At 41.6% G+C, this 17,215-nt stretch overlaps 1 protein-coding gene across 3 annotated transcripts in view; it reads left to right on the top strand.

The window, feature by feature from the left end:
- Nucleotides 1-269: 269 nt before the first annotated feature.
- UBE3C (ubiquitin protein ligase E3C) overlaps nucleotides 270-17,215 on the top strand; it is a 169,342-nt gene continuing 152,396 nt past the window's right edge. The window contains exon 1 of one of the 3 annotated variants that reach the window (XM_036760064.1): nucleotides 270-868. In XM_036760064.1, the coding sequence (XP_036615959.1) occupies nucleotides 803-868 (66 nt within the window). In that variant the 5' untranslated portion in view covers nucleotides 270-802. The remainder of the gene's footprint in view (nucleotides 869-17,215) is intronic. The other 2 variants (XM_036760065.1, XM_036760063.1) reach the window with 2 other exon arrangements.

Genomic DNA, 17,215 nt, shown 5'->3' with positions numbered 1-17,215 from the left:
GGCTGAAAACCTAAGCCTTTGGAGACACTGTCTATTATTACACAGACGAGGGGAGTGGGGCAAGCGATGCACGATAAAAAAGGCTCGTCCTGAAGCCTCGGGGATCCTGACCTTGAGGACCCTAGGCCTCGGCCCCGCCCGCTCCCCGTCCCACGTTTCAGAGGTGCTAGCACGAGCCCACGGCCCAGGCCCGCAGCCCCTTACGTGCCCCGCGGGGGCGCGCACGCCCAGGGGCGCGCTCCCGCCGGGTCGATTCCTCTGGCCTGCGCGGTGCGAGGATCGCCGTTGTCATCGATGGCGGGAGCGCGCTCGCTCGCCGGGCCGCGGGGCCGCGGACGGGAACTGCAGTCGGCGGCCATCTTCTTTCCCAAGCCGGCTGCTTCTTAGTGCGGGTCCAAGACTCCGCCACCTCGGGTCTGGGTGCCCCGCGACCTCGGTGGCGACCAGTAGTGGTGGCGGCAGCGGTGGCGGCGAGGAGGAGCCGCCCTCCGCCAGGGTCACCGTTACTACCCCCTAGCGCGCTCAAGCCCCCCCGCCTCCCCCACTTCCTTCGGCCGCCCCCCAGCGGTCCCCCAGGGGAGAGAGAAGGCGGGGAGCCCCGGCTGCCCTCCTCGGGCCGCCGCCGCCCCTCCCCTCATCTCCCCTCAGGCCTTGGGCAGGGCGAGCTGAGCCGGAGTCCGGTTCCCCCTCCCCCTGCCCTCCCCACGCCCCGCGGCCACACCTGCCCCTTCCCCCAACCCCACCCCCAAGACGGTGCCGAGGGTCTGCACCCACCTTCTCCTAGATGGGATAAGCTGTAAAGATGTTTAGCTTTGAAGGGGAGTTCAAAACCAGGCCCAAGGTGTCCCTTGGAGGAGCAAGTAGGAAGGTAAGAGACCAGCCTCTTCTCGGCCGCCCGGGATTCTCGCCACATCTCCCCTTCCCCCCTTCTCCCCCTGCTCCCTCGTCCTCCCCCGAGGACCGTGCGACAACCCCAGTCACCCCACCCCCCGCTGGCCGGCCCCGGGGCCCGTGGGGCGCCCGGCTTGTGACCCGACTCTCCTTCCCCCGCCCCCACCGATGCCCTTCCCCCGGAGACACCTGAGGCCCCACCCCGAAGGTGGTCTGGCGCTGACCCTCGTCCGCAGGGTTGGGCCGGCCGGCCCTCTGTCACCCCTGGCCCGCTCCGAGGGATTGGGCTTTCTCTTTGTTGTTAGTCTTTGCCACCCCTCGTCCCACCGTCTCTTAAGTTTTCAATCAGATGGAAAAAACTTCGAGTCACTGAGAGGCCGCCGGCTCGCTGGCATTTTGCTGTTTTAGAGCGACCGTTTGAGTTCCTTAAACAGGGCAGAGAGGGGCTATTCTGACGGACAGATCTCGGGCCTTCTTACTGGCGTTTTGCTCTTCTAGAGGGATGTATTGAGCTGTTTTAAAAAGAGCAGGAAGAAGTAATTTGGTCGGGTTTTGTTTAGCTTCAGCATCCTCTTGGGCCTTATAGTGGAAGGTCAAAACCAACGGAAAATAGTTCTAGTTAGCAACATTGGCACTCCTAGAAATGGCAATTAAATGGTTTCTGTGTGGTCATCATAGGTGAGGAGCTGTTTACTTCACTAGGGAGGCAGTATTCCTCATATATACATTTAGGGAGGAAATAAAAGGACTCTGGACCACTGGCATTTTAAAATCACGACTTGATAGCTTGAGGGAATAAAATAATTCTTTCCTTAGATAGAATCAAGGAGAATTTCTCTCCATTGCATTTCTCAGACAGCAAGTATGCTCTGGATTAGGGGAGACTTTATTATAACCTTTGCTGATGCCAAAGTTGGTTTTCATTAAGCCACATTTTGGGAGTTTTGAGTCTCAAAGTTAAGAAATTTTAATATGCAGAAGTGGCAATTGGGAGAGCATATCTTTTTAGGAATAAACATTAGGTATTTTTTGTACCTTTGACATCAAATTGTGATTGCTTTTTAAAATACCTTCAGTACAACGAACATCAAACTCAGTTGTGTGTAGTGTAGCAAAGGGAGCTGGTGAGATACAAAGTTTAGATTAAGCTTGGTCCATTTCCTCAGAGAATTTATAGTCTAGTGGAGGATACAACACAAAGAACTGTTTGGTGTTGTATTAAAGTTGCAAGACAGTTTAATGTAGAACCTGAGGATTAATATTGTTAATTCTGAGGTGGGCATCGGGGATGACTTTATGATGGAACAGGCATTTAAGTTGGTCTTTGAAGGATGCAACATGACAAGTTGGGAAGGTAAACTTTGCAGGGGTGGGGAACAGCTTAAGCAAAGGCACAGAGATAGGATAATACAGGCCAAATTGGGGGGAGAGTGTCTGCAGAGAATGGTCCAGTTTCGATGGAGTCAGGAAGACTCATCTTCTTCAGTTCAAATCTGGCCTCAGATACTTTCTAGCCGTGTGATCTTGGGCAAGTCACTTAATCCTGTTGGCCTCAGTTTCTTCATCTGTAAAATGAACTGGAAAAGGAAATAGCAAACCACTCCAATATCTTTGCTAAGAAAACCCCAAATTGGGTCATGAAGAGTGGGACATGACTGAGTAGCAGCAGCACTCTTGAGCTTACATTCTTGAGGGAAAGGAAGGGGAGGGGAGATAACATTTGTATATGCCTGTATACATACACATAAGCACATACATATATTGCCTCTTGGACATTTTCAGCTATCCAAAGCAGAACTCATTATCTCTTCCTCCAAACCCATCCCTCTTCCAAACTTATCCATTTCTGTGGAGGGCCATTTTCTACTTAGGGTCAGCTAGCTGTCATGGTAGTTTGAGCTTGGAGTCAGGAAGACCCCTGGTCAAATTCAGCTTCAGACACTCACTGTCTCTCGGGTCCCCTCCCCCGCCATCCATTCTGCTGCCAAAGTCTGTCAATATCACCTAATACACCCTCTTCTCTCCTGACATTGGCATCACTGTAGTGTAGGCCCTCATCACCTCATTCCTTGTTTACTGCAATACCCTGCTGGTGGGTCTGCCTGCCTCTCTCTCCCCACTCTAATCTACCCACCATTCAGGCACTAAAGTGATTTTCCTAAAACTCTTTTGAGTCTGCTAATGCCACTCCCCTACTCGTTAAACTCTTAGGGCCTCTTTTTGTCTCCTTGAACAAATAAAAAATGATCCGTTAAGCATTCAAAAGCTAGGGTTGGGGCTGGGGGATGGTGGCACCACCTTTCCAGTCTTCTTGCACTCCCCAAACCTTACTCTCTGGACTCCTGGCTGTACCTGGAAGAAAACATTCTATCTCCAGCCTTTGGGCATTTTCCAGTGGCCAGTGCTTGGAAGGCTTTCCCTCTTCCCATCCTACTACTGACCTCCCTGGGCTGCTTTAAGTCCCAACCACTCCTGGAAGCTTTCCCTGTCCCCTTTTAATTCCAATGCTTTCCCTCTTTTAATTGTTTCCTATTTGTCCTGTATATAGGTTGCTTTCTATACATTTGTTGTCTCTCCCACTGGATTGTAAACTTACTGAGGGCAGGGACTGTCTTTTTCTTTTTGTATCCCTAGTGCTTGTAGTAGATGCTTAATAAGTGTTTATTGAATTACTTAGCTATGTAACCTTGGGCAAGTCATTGCTTGCCTCAGTTTCCTCTGTTGTAAAGTGGGAGAGGTAATAATGCCTACCTCCCAGTGTTGTTGTGAGGTAATATTGTAAAGTGCTTACACTAGGCACTGTTATAAATGCTATTATTGTTATTATTTTTCAACAATGTACCACTGTCCTTTCAGTCACCTTGGCATTGCCCTTTACTTCTCACTGTCACCACCACCCATATTTAATTAGTTGCCAAGCTTTGTGGTTTCTAACTCTACAGCATCTCTCAAATTCGACCCCTTCTTTCTGTTTATAGTTACCATCTTAGTTCATGCCTTTATCATCTTTTCCCTGGACTTTTACAGTAGTCTTCTCATTGGTCTTCAGGCCTCAAGTCTCCCTACTCCACTTAACCTTTACATAGCTACCAAACATATTCCTTAAGAACACGTCTGGGCTTGCTATAGTCTTTGCTCAATAAACTAGTTACTAGGCCTTCTAGGTCCTTGGGTTTGGCGTTTTGACTGAGTCTAAGTTTTACAGAACAAATCCTTTTATTAAAATAAGGGGATTTGTTTTGTGAAGTTTGGATTTGGTCAAAGGGCTACACTTGAGGACCTAGAGGGCCTTGAGGCCACAGGTTCCTCACCCCTGCTCTAGTAGCTTCCTCCATCACAATCTGGCTCCAGCCTACCTTTCCAATCTTTTTATATATTGCTTCTTTACAAACACTATAGTCAGTTAACATGGCTTTCTTGATATTTGGCACATCAGACTTTTACCTCCAAAGCTATCCATCCCATGGGCCTTGTATCTACTGGATAGTTTCTTTAAAAGCTCTGCTCATGTGATAACTACAAGAAGGCATTCCTGATTCGCCCAGGAAGTCCTATGTTTATTGTTCATTCAGTCAGTCATATCTGACTTGACCTGGGGACACTCCATGGGGATTCATGGGGATTTTCTTAGCAAAGATACTGGAATGCTTTGCCATGCCCCTCTCTAGTTTTTTTTTCGGGTGACTTACCCAGGGTCACACCGCTAGTAAATGTCTGAGGTCACATTTGAACTCTAGTCTTTCTGACTCCAGGCCCAGTGCTCTACCCACTGTGCCACCTAGCTGTCCTAACTTGCTTTTCTGTTGAGGACCAATTAGTCTTCCAGGTACTCAGGCTTGCAATTTCTGTGGCTAGTTTTCACCCTCTCTATCTAATCAGTTGCCATACCATCATCATCTTTTGCATCCACTTCTTTCTCTTCACTCATTCACTCACCAGTCTAGCTCAGGTGCATCAGCGTATAACTTCTGCCTTGGCCTATTCTAGTAGCATCCTAATTGATCTCTACTTCTAATCTCTCTTCCAATCCATCCTACATGCCAGCCAAAGTGATATTCCTCAAACGTAGGTCTGATCATGTCACTCTCGTGCTCAGTAAGCTCCAGTGGCTCCCAGTTGCCAAAAAGTCAAGTAGAAACTTCTCTGTTTGGTATCTTTAAAATATGTATTTTAATTTTTTCTTCCAGTTACATGGAAAAACAATTTTTGGCATTTAAAAAAAATTGAGTTCCAAATTCTCTCCCTCTTCTCCATGAGAAGTCAAGCAATTTGATACACATATGCAGTAGTGCAAAACATTTCCATATTAACCATGTTGGGAAAGAAAACAACACGCCCCCCCAAAAAAAAAATCAAGAAAAAGAAAGTTTAAAAAAAGTATGTTTTGATTTTCATTCAGACTTCATCAGTTCTTTCTCTAGAGGTGGATAGCATTTTTCATTATAAGTCCTTTGGAATTGTCTTGAATCACTGTATTGATGAGAATAGCTAAGTCATTCACAGTTGATCATTGGATCATGTTGCCATTACTGTCTACAGTGTCCTCCTGGTTCTGTTCACTTTGCATCATCTTCCCAGGTTTTTGTGAAACTATTGTCTTTATCATTTCTTAGAGCACAATAGTATTCCATTACAATCATATACCACAACTTGTTCAGGCATTCACCAATTGATGGGCATCCCCTAAATTTCTAGTTCTTTTCCACCACTGAAAGAGATGCTATAAATAAATAAATAAATACACATATTTTACATTTTCCTTTTTTTAAAAAAAATCTCTTTGGGATATATACTCGATTTAGAGAATCCACTCCAAATGTTCGTATGGGCTACTTGTGCCTGGCCTGTGATAGAGCATTCTGAGCTTGTATTGGTCTGATTAGCCACAGTTGAACACATTGTAACTTGACTCTAATATAGTGATGTCATTTTGGTCCTTTTTGAAAAGGAAGGACAACAATCAACCATTGCTGAGTCAAAGGGTATACACGGTTTTGTAACCCTTTGGGCATAGTTCCAAATTGCTCTCCAGAATGGTTGGATCAATTCACAACTCACCAACAGTGCTTTGGTTTCCCAATTTTTTCATGTCCCTTTCAACATTTGTCATTTTCCTTTTCTGTTCTATCAGCCAATCTGATAGGTGTGAGGTGGTACCATACAGTTGTTTTGATTTGCATTTCTCTAATCAGTAGTGATTTAGAGCATTTTTTCATATGACTATAGATAACTTTGGTTTTTTCCCTCCTTCTGAAAACTGCCTGTTCATATCCTTTGACCATTTATATTCAGGAATGACGTGTATTTTTATAAATTTGACTCAGTTCTCTATACGTTGTAGAAACGGGGCTTTTATCAGAGAAACTTGCTGTAAAAACCCCCTCCCCAGTTTTTTTGCTTTTTTTCCAATCTTAGCTGCATTGGTTTTGTTTGTGCAAAACCTTTTTAATGTAATCTAATCAAAATCATCCATTTTACATTTTGTAATACTCTCTATCTCGTTTGGTGCCAGATTTTTACCTTATCCCTAGATCTGATAGGTAAAATATTCTGTTATCCCCTGATTTGCTTGTGATTATCACCAAATGATGTCCAAATCATATACCCATTTTGATCTTATCTTGGCATAGAGTGTGAGATGTTGGTTAGTACCTAGTTTCTGTCAAACTGCCTTCCAGTTTTCTCAGTAATTTTTGTCAGATATTGAGTTCTTGATATTGAGTCCAAAAGCTTGGATATGTTAAGTATTTAAATCTCCTGACAGTCTAGCTTGCCTTTCCAGGCTTATTACACATTACCTCTCTTAATACATTTTAGTGTCTTGTCAAATTAACTTCCTTGTTTGTCATTGTTAGATAACATTTCCCCCCTCTTTTGGATGGGCTATCTATCCTCCTGCCTGGAATATGATCCCTCCTTTACTCTGCTTTCTTCAAGGCTCAACTATATAGAGTTCCAGCTGCTACACTAACCTATCTTGATCCCTCACTTGTCACCCATCCCTGTGTATTTATTTTGTATATATTTTGCATTTATCTATTTACTTGTTCTAGTTGTTTTGCTCTATTAGAATATAAATTCCTTAAGCGGCAGGGACTGTTTTACTTTTGTCTTTGTATGCTCATTGTTTTTTATCTTTGTATCTCCATTGTTTAACTGAGTGCTTGACACAGTGGTTGCTTAATGAATACTTGTTGAATGAATATATGAAGATAATTATTGAACAGGATTATTCTGTCCATGTTATAAAGGACTGTTTGGAGAAAGGAAGAGAGAACTATTAGACTATAATAATGTCGATGGTAGAAGCCGTGAAGGCCTATATATTTTGCTAGTGAGTGACTTTTAATAAAGAAGAGGGGGTGGGTGCCAGATATATTGCTGAGGTGGGATCAAAAGTAATTAGTGACTAAGATTTGGGACATAGTATAGTGAATAATAAGAGTTAGAAGGAGCAATATGCTTGGGGGATAAATGTCGTCTATTAGAACCCAAAAGAAAAGTCAGGACTCAGAGACTGAGACATTGTCCACTTTGGGAATTATTTGCATAGAAGTGGTAGTTGAAGTCTTGGAACTTAAAAAGAATGGCGAAAGACAGAATGCTGGGGAACACACAGGGGATGGGAAGAGATTGGGGAGCCAGTAAAGAAAATAGGGTAGAACTTATTAGGGCAGAATAGGATGTCTGGGAAGCTGAAGGAACAGAGAATATTCATTAGTGAGGAATGGTCACCAGAGTTGAAAGCTGTTGAAAGTTAGCTAGGATGGGGGTTTTAGACCTGTCTTGTCAGTAACCCTGATCTTCCTTATTCACAAAGTAGACTTAATATACTACTTGTTTTTATAGGATTGTTTATGAAAACTTCATTACTACATCAAAAATAAAATTGAGAGAAATTGGAATTTTTAGTTGTAATTATATAGATTTCTGGATGCAAGCACACATTGTGTCTTTTAAAAATAATTTTCTTCCAGAGAATATCATTTGCCTTTCGTGCCTTCCATGCATACAGTGCACCCTAAGTAACTGTAAGTTGATGCTCAGGTGTCCTCATCTGTAAAAATTAGTTGGTTGTATTAGATGATTTTTAATGTTCCTTTTAGCTCTAAGATCCATGATGTAAAGTTCAAGAATAGCAAACTTTTGGATAAGATGCTGTTTGTGGTAAGAATAAAAATGTACTTTCTATTTGTAGCAGCATAGTTCAGTAGAGAAATATTGAAAATTACTTATGATGAGGTTAGGGAACCATGTTTTTAGGAGTGCTTGTGATGCTAATGCCAGCGGGCCAGAAGAATCTGAGCACCTTCATGGTGGCAAGACGAGACTTCTATACAGAAAGGTTGTGGGAGGGATCTAGGGGTGGTCAAGTAGCCCAGGATGACTGGAGGAGGGGTCTAAGGAGGATCTTGATGGGACTGGGGTGACTAGAGGTCTAGACTCCAAGAACCGAGGGAATGAGAGAATGGGATTTTGATGAAATCAGGGGTGGGAAGCAGTTGGACTAGAGAGGGCTAGGCTAGGTGAGATTTGGGCCTAGATTAGGAAAGGTTTATGGCCTCAGGTGAAGGCCAGCTCAAGTGGGAAGATTCAAGGAGAGTTCAAGGGGGTTCCCAGAGACTGTACCCCATCAGGTTCAAGGGGGTTCCCAGAGCCTGTACACCATTACTTGTCACATTGTAGTTTTGTGGTTTGTCTTTCATACTTGTAGAAGACCAATGACTTCAGGAAGGTGACGTCTTGACTTGCAAGTGAATTGAATTTAAGTGAGGTTGGGCTGTGCAAAGTCCTCAGTTTTACTCATTCATCCCAGGTCATCTGAGTCCAATGGCAAGGCATAGGTCAGGGCCATGGAGATGACCCCAGGTGCAGTGAGACCTTGGCTTTTCTAAGCTAAGATCTTTGCCAGGCCTCAATTTGCCTGAGGCAGCACCCATTCAGTGATTTAAGGGAAGGTAAGAAATGAAGCAAAAGATGGCCTAAAAAAAAATTAAACTGGGAAGGGAAGATCTTCGGGGTTTCTGGCCAGAACCGGAAGAATTGCTATTTATCTTTATTTATATTTACTTATTGGCCAATCTGTGAGAGCCTAGCATGATTTGAGTTTAAGGCTTAGTCAAGTACCTTCATTTGAATCCCAAAGAGCTTTATAAAAGCCTCATTTTCCAGAGCTCTATTTCAAGAAACCATAAATGAAACTACTTGAGATTTTAATTGTTCCAGTTTAAAAAAAAATGGTAGAATAAATATGTATACTGGCAGAGCTGAAGTTAGAATCTGTGTCTCCTGAATAACAGTATATTTTTTACCTATCCCATGTTGCACTGGTATTTTTGCTTTTTTGAACAGGTGTAGAACTGCTGAACCCCTGATCTGAACTATCTCTTTGACACTAGAGAAGACAGTATATTTTTGCATGCCTCCCCCCCATAATTTTCTATTAAAAATCTCCAGTGGAAAATTATGTGACTGCCTTTACATCCTATGCCTGTCTCTTAAGTCTTATAATTAGAAAGTTCTTCATGACGTCTAAGATTGGAGGTAGAAAATCCAAGGAAGGTGAGTTTACTAGCCCCTGTCAGATTGTGGAAGACCTTGAAGGAGTTCTCCGCTATATAATGAAGGTTTTTGAGCTGGGGAAAGGAAAGGTAGTCTGGGTGTTGTTTTAGAAAGATAAGTCTTGGCATTTGTGTGCTGGAGAAATAGAGGAGAGGTAATGGAAGCTGAGGCCATTCTGGCCGTTGAAGGTGGAAATAAGTGAATTCCTGTAGCACTTTTTGCATTGCCTAATGCTTTTGTTTCTTTTGCCCCTTGATTCCTGTTAGAACATACTTACATTGTCTAGGAATAAACAAGACTCGTTGGGAAGTCAGGAACGTTTTAATTATAATTTGCATTTATTACCCCTGAATAAATGGGTACCTCCCCTGAACAGAGTACAGGAGAAAGTACAAAGGACTCAGATGGATGCCAGTCCTTTAATAGATCCTGACCTCAAATCTCCCTCCAGGCTCTTCTTTGGCCAGATACAACCCCCTGACTGCCTACATCGTGCCATCCTCAAGTGGCTCGTTTAAGCATGCGTACAAACCTCTGACCTTTCACCCGACCGACCTGAGGCCTGGTTTCTGCTAAAGCTGGGGTGGGGGAGGGGGAAAGGTACACCTCCAGTTCTGTGGAAACAAAACTCCTCCCATTTCTTACAACTCCCGATGAAACCATTGTGAAGTTGGGAATTGAGATTGAGAGGTTAACTTTTAATATGTCAAGCATTTATTCAGTGCCCACTGTGTGTCAGGCCTTGTGCTAAGCTCAGGTGATAGTGATAGGCAAAAACAGTCTGTCTTCAAGGGGTTGTTGTTTTCTTCTTCTGTCTTGCTATGTACACACATGTCTATGTGTACACACACACAAAGTAGATGGAAGGTAATCTGAAAGTTGAGGCTTCCTGCATAGTGCACAAGTTTAAGCCCCTGTATCTAGGATCTCTTCTTTGGTCCATAGCCTCTTCCAGCACCAGAATACTCTGCATTGAGTTCCAGACTAGACCTTGTCCCCAGACCTTTCTGTTTGTCTTCCCATGCTGACTTGGGTTAGAAATACAACGTACTGTAATTTTTCTTTCTTGGATTTCCAGTTCAGGATTTATTCTGGTATGTTTTCTAGAGCTGTATGGAGGAATTTTTTGAAGGTATAGCTCACTGTTCTTCTTGCTATTCCGCCATCTTGGCTTCACCCCCAAGCCTTTTCTGACACATTCACTGAGAAAAGGGAGCCTCTCAGCTGAGAGGTAGTTGAACTGCTTTTCCAGGGTAGGACCCCTCTGCAGGACAAAGGGCCTGGAGGGCCAGCTGATTCTTCATTGAGGGAGGAATAAGTAAAGGCTGGAGGGGATCATCCAGAATTCTGTTCAAAAAAAGCTGCTCATTCTTATTGAGTAAGTACCAAGACTGGTTCCATAAAACTTCATTCTAGACCCTTTTCTTGATTTGCTGTAGACATGGCATCTTGGAAAGTAGAACACTGTGCTTGGGCCATCAGGGACATAGTTGGTCATTGGACTGATCAGACATCTTATGTAATTGTGTAAGGTAAATAAATGAAATGTGAAGACTTCACAGGGGAGGATGTGTATAATATTCATATATATCTATATCTATACTAAGAAATGTTTAAAAATCAAGAAATAGGAAGGTGAAAAAAACAATTCTGAGGCCACGAGAGTCTGATCGCTCTGGGAAAGTTTATCCTGAAACTTTTTGTTCTTCTGGTTCTGGTTTAAAGATTTGCTCAGTAAGAACAGGGTCATAATGACCTGTTTTTATCTACTGTAAAGAATGGAGAGGGTCTCCCCCTCCCCTTATCCTTTTCTCCTTCTTTAGATTTATATATGTCACCTCAGTTGTAATCATTAACTAAGGGAATGGGAATTGGAGTTTCTGTGCCTCAATTTCCCGATTCTTTGTCTAGCTTTCATGCTCAGATTGTAAGCCCACCTCCCAGCCAATGGTGAGAAGGGTTAGAGGTGGGCGGGAATTCTCTTGTGTTAGGTATAATTATGGGTGCCTTGCCACTTGTAAAGCGCCTCCCTTGCTGGATTTGTTCTAGCGGGGATGCCCAATTCTCTAGAATTGAATAAAATTTATTTCTGTTCCCATCCTGAGATGGCTGTTTAATTGGTGAGGGTCTTTTATCCCACACAGTATTCTAAAGTTATTTGCCTTCACAGTGTTTTTGCTATTGTATAAATTATTCTCTTGGTCCTATTCACAGAAATCTTTACCAGTTTGCACAAGTCTTTCTAGATTTCTTTGAAACCAATGCTTTCAGCATTTTGTGGGGCATGCTTGCATTCCCTCCCCATTTTATTTTTCAATTAAGTATTTCTTTTTTCAGTCTCTCATATTCCCAGTCTCTTTTATCACCTCAATTAAAAAAAAATAAAACCCATATCATGCATGTGCAAGGTCAGAGAAACAAATGTCCACGTTGTCCCTATCCAAAAATTATGCTATGATTTTGAATATTGAATCCATCCGCCCTCTGGAATCATGATTGGTTGCTGCATTCATCAGAGTTCTTAAATCTTTCCAAATTGCCTTTACAGTGATGGTATTGTATAAATTATCCTAGTTTTATTCACTTTTCTTTGCATTGGATCAAACAAGTCTCAGTTTTCTTTGAACCTATCCATCTCATTGCTTTCATATACCATCATGTGTTCAGTCATTCCCCAGTTGGTGGGGATTCTCTTAGTTTCCACTTCCTTGCTACCACAACAAGAGCTGCTATAAATATTTTTATACATATTGATCTTTTTCCTTTACTTTATTCTCTTTGAGGGATAAGCCTCATAGTATGAGGCCTCATCGAAGAGTATGCAGAATTCGATGTCTTTTGGAACATAGTTCCAAATTGTTTCCCAAAATGTCTATCCCAGTTCACCATTCTACCAGTAGTGTATTAATTTTTCTTTTCCTGCAGCCTCTTCAGTATTTTTTGTTGTCTTTATCGTTCCCATGAGTGAGAAGTACAAATATATAGTTGATTTAATTTGCATTTTAATTTGCATTACTCTAATATATTTTTAAATTTTCATTTAAAAATTTTTTTATTTCATGGAATAAAACAAGCATTTCCATAACATAGCATAATTTTAAAAAATGATTGCACATGAAACTGCAAACCTATTATGTATAACTTGTTATTCCTTTTAAATATGTAATAGTTATCATAGATATCTTTTTTCCACCTCCCCCCCAGAGGTGGCAACCATTAGACACAAGTATGTGTATATATGTAAAATCATTGTATACATAATTATTTATCATTGCTTTCTCTGGGTGCTGATAGTGTCTTTCTTCATATGTCCTTTGTAATTCGTTTAGTTATTTATAATAGTCAAAATATTTTATTCACTCAAAGTTGTTCATAAAACAATGAGTGGTATTGTATACAAAGTTCTCTTGGTTTTCCTCATTTCACTCTTTGTTATTTCCTTCAAGTCTATCCATGCTTTTCTAAGATCATCCTGCTAATCATTTCTTACAGCACAGTAGTATTTCATCACAGTCATATACCACAACTTGTTCAGCCATTCCCAAGTTGACAGGCATCCCTGTAATTTCTGGTTCTTAGCCACCACAAAGAGAGATGCAATAAATATTTTAGAACATGAAGATTCTTTTCCTTTTTCCCTAATCATCTTTGGAAATAGACCTGGTAGAGGTATTGCTGGATCAAAGGGTATAGGCAGTTTAATAACTCTTTGGGCATAATTTCAGATTGTTCTCCAAAATGTTTGGAGTCAGTTCACAGTTATGCAGTGAATTACTGTCCCAGTTTTTTCAAATCCCCTCCAACATTTGTTGCATTCCCCTTTAATCATTTTAGCCAATCTGATGGGTGTGAAATGACATTTCAAGGTTATTTTAATTTGCATTTCTCTAATCAGTACTGATTTGGAGCTTTTTTTTTTTTATATGACAATACATTGCTTTAATTTCTTTATCCAAAAAACTGCCTGTTCATATCCTTTGAGCATTTTTGAATTGGGGAATGATTCATTACAAGGTTCTTTATGACATATGAGATCTTTATCTGAGAAACTGTATACAATTTTTTTCCCCCAATTTTCTGCTTTCCTTCTGCTCTTGGCTACATTTGTTTTATTTGTACAAAACCTTTTTAATTTCATATAATTGAAATTATCCATTTTACATCTCACTCTGCTCTCTATCTCTTTGTTCATGAATTGTTCACTTATGCATAAGTCTAATAAGTAATATGTTCCATGTTCTTTAAATTTTTTTGTAATCTCTCTCTATATCTATCTAGTTCATGTATCTCTTTTGACCTTATCTTGGTACTGGTATGTTATTGGTATATGCCCAATTTCTGCCATACTGCTTCTAGCTTTCCCAACTATTTTTACCAAATAATGAATTCTTATCCCAAAATAATCTCTAATAATATTTTGGAGCATTTTTTCATATGACTGTTGCTAGCTTGGATGTCTTCTTCTGAGAACTGTCTGTTGATATCCTAAGGTTTTTTATCTGTTGGAGAATTGCTCTCTTACAAATTTGAATTTGAATCAGTTGAGCAGCTGCTTTTCAAAAATGTGCCAGGTACTGTGCTAAGCACTGGGGATACAAAAAAAAGGTAAAAGACAGCCCCTGACCTCCAGGAGCTTACAATGTAATGACCCAGACAACATACAAACAAATATACATAAATTTGGCTATGTACAGGATAAATAGAAAATAAGTAGCAGAGGAAATGCATTCCGGGTAACTTGGTGAATGGGAGCCATCAGGATACCCAAGTAGGGAATTTGGGTTCTCCAGAACCTGGAAGTTCCAATAAATCTCTAGGCTTCCTCAGAGAGGGAACGAGCTTATTCTAAAAGCATGTATCAGCAGCTTTTTCCAAACTGTGCCTAGAATCCTCTAGGTTTTCTTCACCCATTGTATTTCTCCCAAAATTTGACTGAGCATGTTGGACTCTGAATTTTCTTAGAGTTGATTTCTCATCCCTATTTTCCCCTCATGTGGGCTACCATCCAGTCTGGGGCCTTAGCCACTGTGACTTCTTCTAGGCAAGTCAAAAGTATGTCATTTTGTGAGTGGTATTTGTCAGTGCCTTCATTAAAGGAAGCCTCTTTGAGTTCGCTGCTTACTGGAATGTGGCAATATGAGGAGTATTCAGGTACCCCTGGAAAAGGACAGTAAAAGTATATTGGACTCCTTTCCTTCCCAAGTGAAAGCAAACTGTTTCTGACTAGTTTCAGCCACAAGAATACAGGAAAAAAATTGTCTTGGTGAAGGTACCTAAGCCCCTTCAACTTGCCCTGGGCTTGAGTTACCTTGTCTACCATACTGATAGTGATAGTTAGGATAGTTCAGTAATATGTACAATGATTTTGCTCAGCTGTCTTTAATCCACCATAAACTGCTAGGTGCCTTCTTCGCAGGCCATGCAGTATTGTTTTAATGGGAGTTGGTGATTATGAAGCACTCCAGCTCCATTGCTAGACAAGAACTATCTTTCATTCCTCTGGAACTGATATTTGGTAGAAGCTGTGAGGAATGGTTGGGTGTGCTGGCACACTCTTCTTGTAATCCTAGCTACAAGAGAGGCTGAGGCTAGCTGATCTCTTGAACTTGGGAATTTCAAGCTGCAGCGGGGTTTGGTATTTGGGTGACCACACTAAATTCAGAATCACTATGGTGAGCCCTAGGAAGCAGAGGTCTACCAGGTTACCTAAAGCAGAGTGAAATGGCCCAGCTGTTGGACCTGGGATTCATCCATGTACTGCTAGCCAGGTCAAGATGTGGTGACACTGTAGCCAGAATGGACTTTGTTTTCTTTGAATGACTCAGCTTGCCTCGTTGAGCTTCCCTGGACGTTGGGGCTTGCTCTTCCGGGGCAGGAGGCCCAGTGACCATGCCAGGAATCAGAGAGCTTCCTGTGTGATGAGTCGTGGGGCTGGCTGAGGGGAGGTGTGTTAACGTGGTCTACGCTAGGGGGAGGGGCCAAGTCAAGAACCAATCGGCCCTGGTCGTTCAGGCGGCGCTTGATGATGTCAAAAACTCTATAAGAGGGGAGAGGACAGCTTGAAGATCCTCCTTTCCTTTTCGGGTTGGAGCCAGAGACGCCTACAGCCGAAGCTGAGCTGCTGGTAGCAGAGCTGACTAGAGGCTAGTGGGTAATCTTCTTACCGTAGAGGGGAAGCATGTATACGATTTTGCCTTATACCATCTCTCTTCTCTGTGGCCTCCTGGTTACCCTTGTAAGGCGGACTTATTGGGCCTGGAAGCTTTTGATGAAAATATCAAAATGGGGACGCTGGTTTGTGGGCTTGTTATTGTGGAGTGTAAATACATGCTTTAGTTCTCCTGCCTTCTGCCTAGAGAATTCCTTATATCTTGCGGTTCCGGACCTTTTAGGCACATATGAGATTCTCTTTGAAATCATAAATTCTGCCTTCCTAATATAGACACCTAGTCTTTTTTTTTTTTAGGTTATACATGTACAATCATCACATTAAACATTTCCACATTAGTCATCTTGTGAAAGAAGAATCAGAACAAAAGGGAAAAACCACAAGAAAGAAAAAAACAACAAAAAAGTGAAAATTGCATGCTTAGATCTGCATTCAGATTACATAATTCTTTTTTTAATTTTTTTTATTTTTTGGTTTTTTGTCAGGGCAATTGGGGTTAAGTGACTTGCCCAAGGTCACACAGCTAGTACATGTGTCAAGTGTCTGAAGTCAGGTTTGAACTCAGGTCCTCCTGACTCTAGGGCTGATGCTCTACTGACTGGGCCACCTAGCTGCCGCTACATAATTCCTTCTCTGGATGACACCTAGTCTTTTTTTTTTATTTATAAATTTTAGACTTAAATCCTAAAAGTTAAATACACAATAAGAAAAGAAAAACATTATAAAATTAAATACTTGAAATTTATGTACAAAATAAGAAAAGAGAAAAAAAGCATGTCATGTATACAGCAGAATGTAAGAGAGGATTCAAAATATATAGCAATAAGTTTCCATCTCAAGAAAGTCTGTGTAATGAACACTTTGCATTGTGTTGAGAGCTGTCCTTTTCTTTGTTTCTTTGTAAGTTTTCTTTTATTGTCTGCTGTACACTTTTTACTTTGTTCTTTTACCCTTCTTCCTCTCCCCTCCCAGCCTACAATTAAGTGTGGATACACACACACGTATACATACATGGACATAATACTTTCCCTAACAAATTCTACTCCTGATTCTTAGTTTTTATGTTTGTGTATATCTCTTATTTCCTATCCCTCCTGACTCCTCTACTTTATTTCTGCTGTCTACCTTGCTGTCATATTACTTACCTTAACTGTTCCCTCCTCCCCCTGCAGGATACCTCCCTTATCCTCCCATTCCCATAAATCTGAACTGCCTTCTATACCCTGCTTTAATCTATTCCTTCACCCTCTCTTCTAGAGATCCCTCCCTTATCCTTTCCCACCTCTGTCCCTTTAGCATTTTATTTTTTTCTGAATTTAGAAGACGTTTATGCTCGTCTCTCTGTGTGTGTGTGTGTGTGTGTGTGTGTGTGTGTGTGTGTGTGTGTGTATCTATATATGTCTATATATAGATATATATCTGTTGTTCCCTCTTGAACCCATTCCTGATGAAAATAGGTTTCCAGAACTAAAAGCCCTCCTCCTCATCTGGTTACTCTGTGTGGGTTCTTTCTCTCACACCTTACTTGTATAATTACTCTTTTTAGCTGTTCCTAAACGGTTTTTTTAAAGTAACATCATATTCAGGTCTACA

This window comes from Trichosurus vulpecula, chromosome 5 (assembly GCF_011100635.1).
Source record: "Trichosurus vulpecula isolate mTriVul1 chromosome 5, mTriVul1.pri, whole genome shotgun sequence".
In the NCBI taxonomy this organism is placed as follows: domain Eukaryota; kingdom Metazoa; phylum Chordata; class Mammalia; order Diprotodontia; family Phalangeridae; genus Trichosurus; species Trichosurus vulpecula.
Note: the sequence above shows the minus strand (reverse complement) of the source record. Positions and strands in the feature narration are given on the sequence as shown.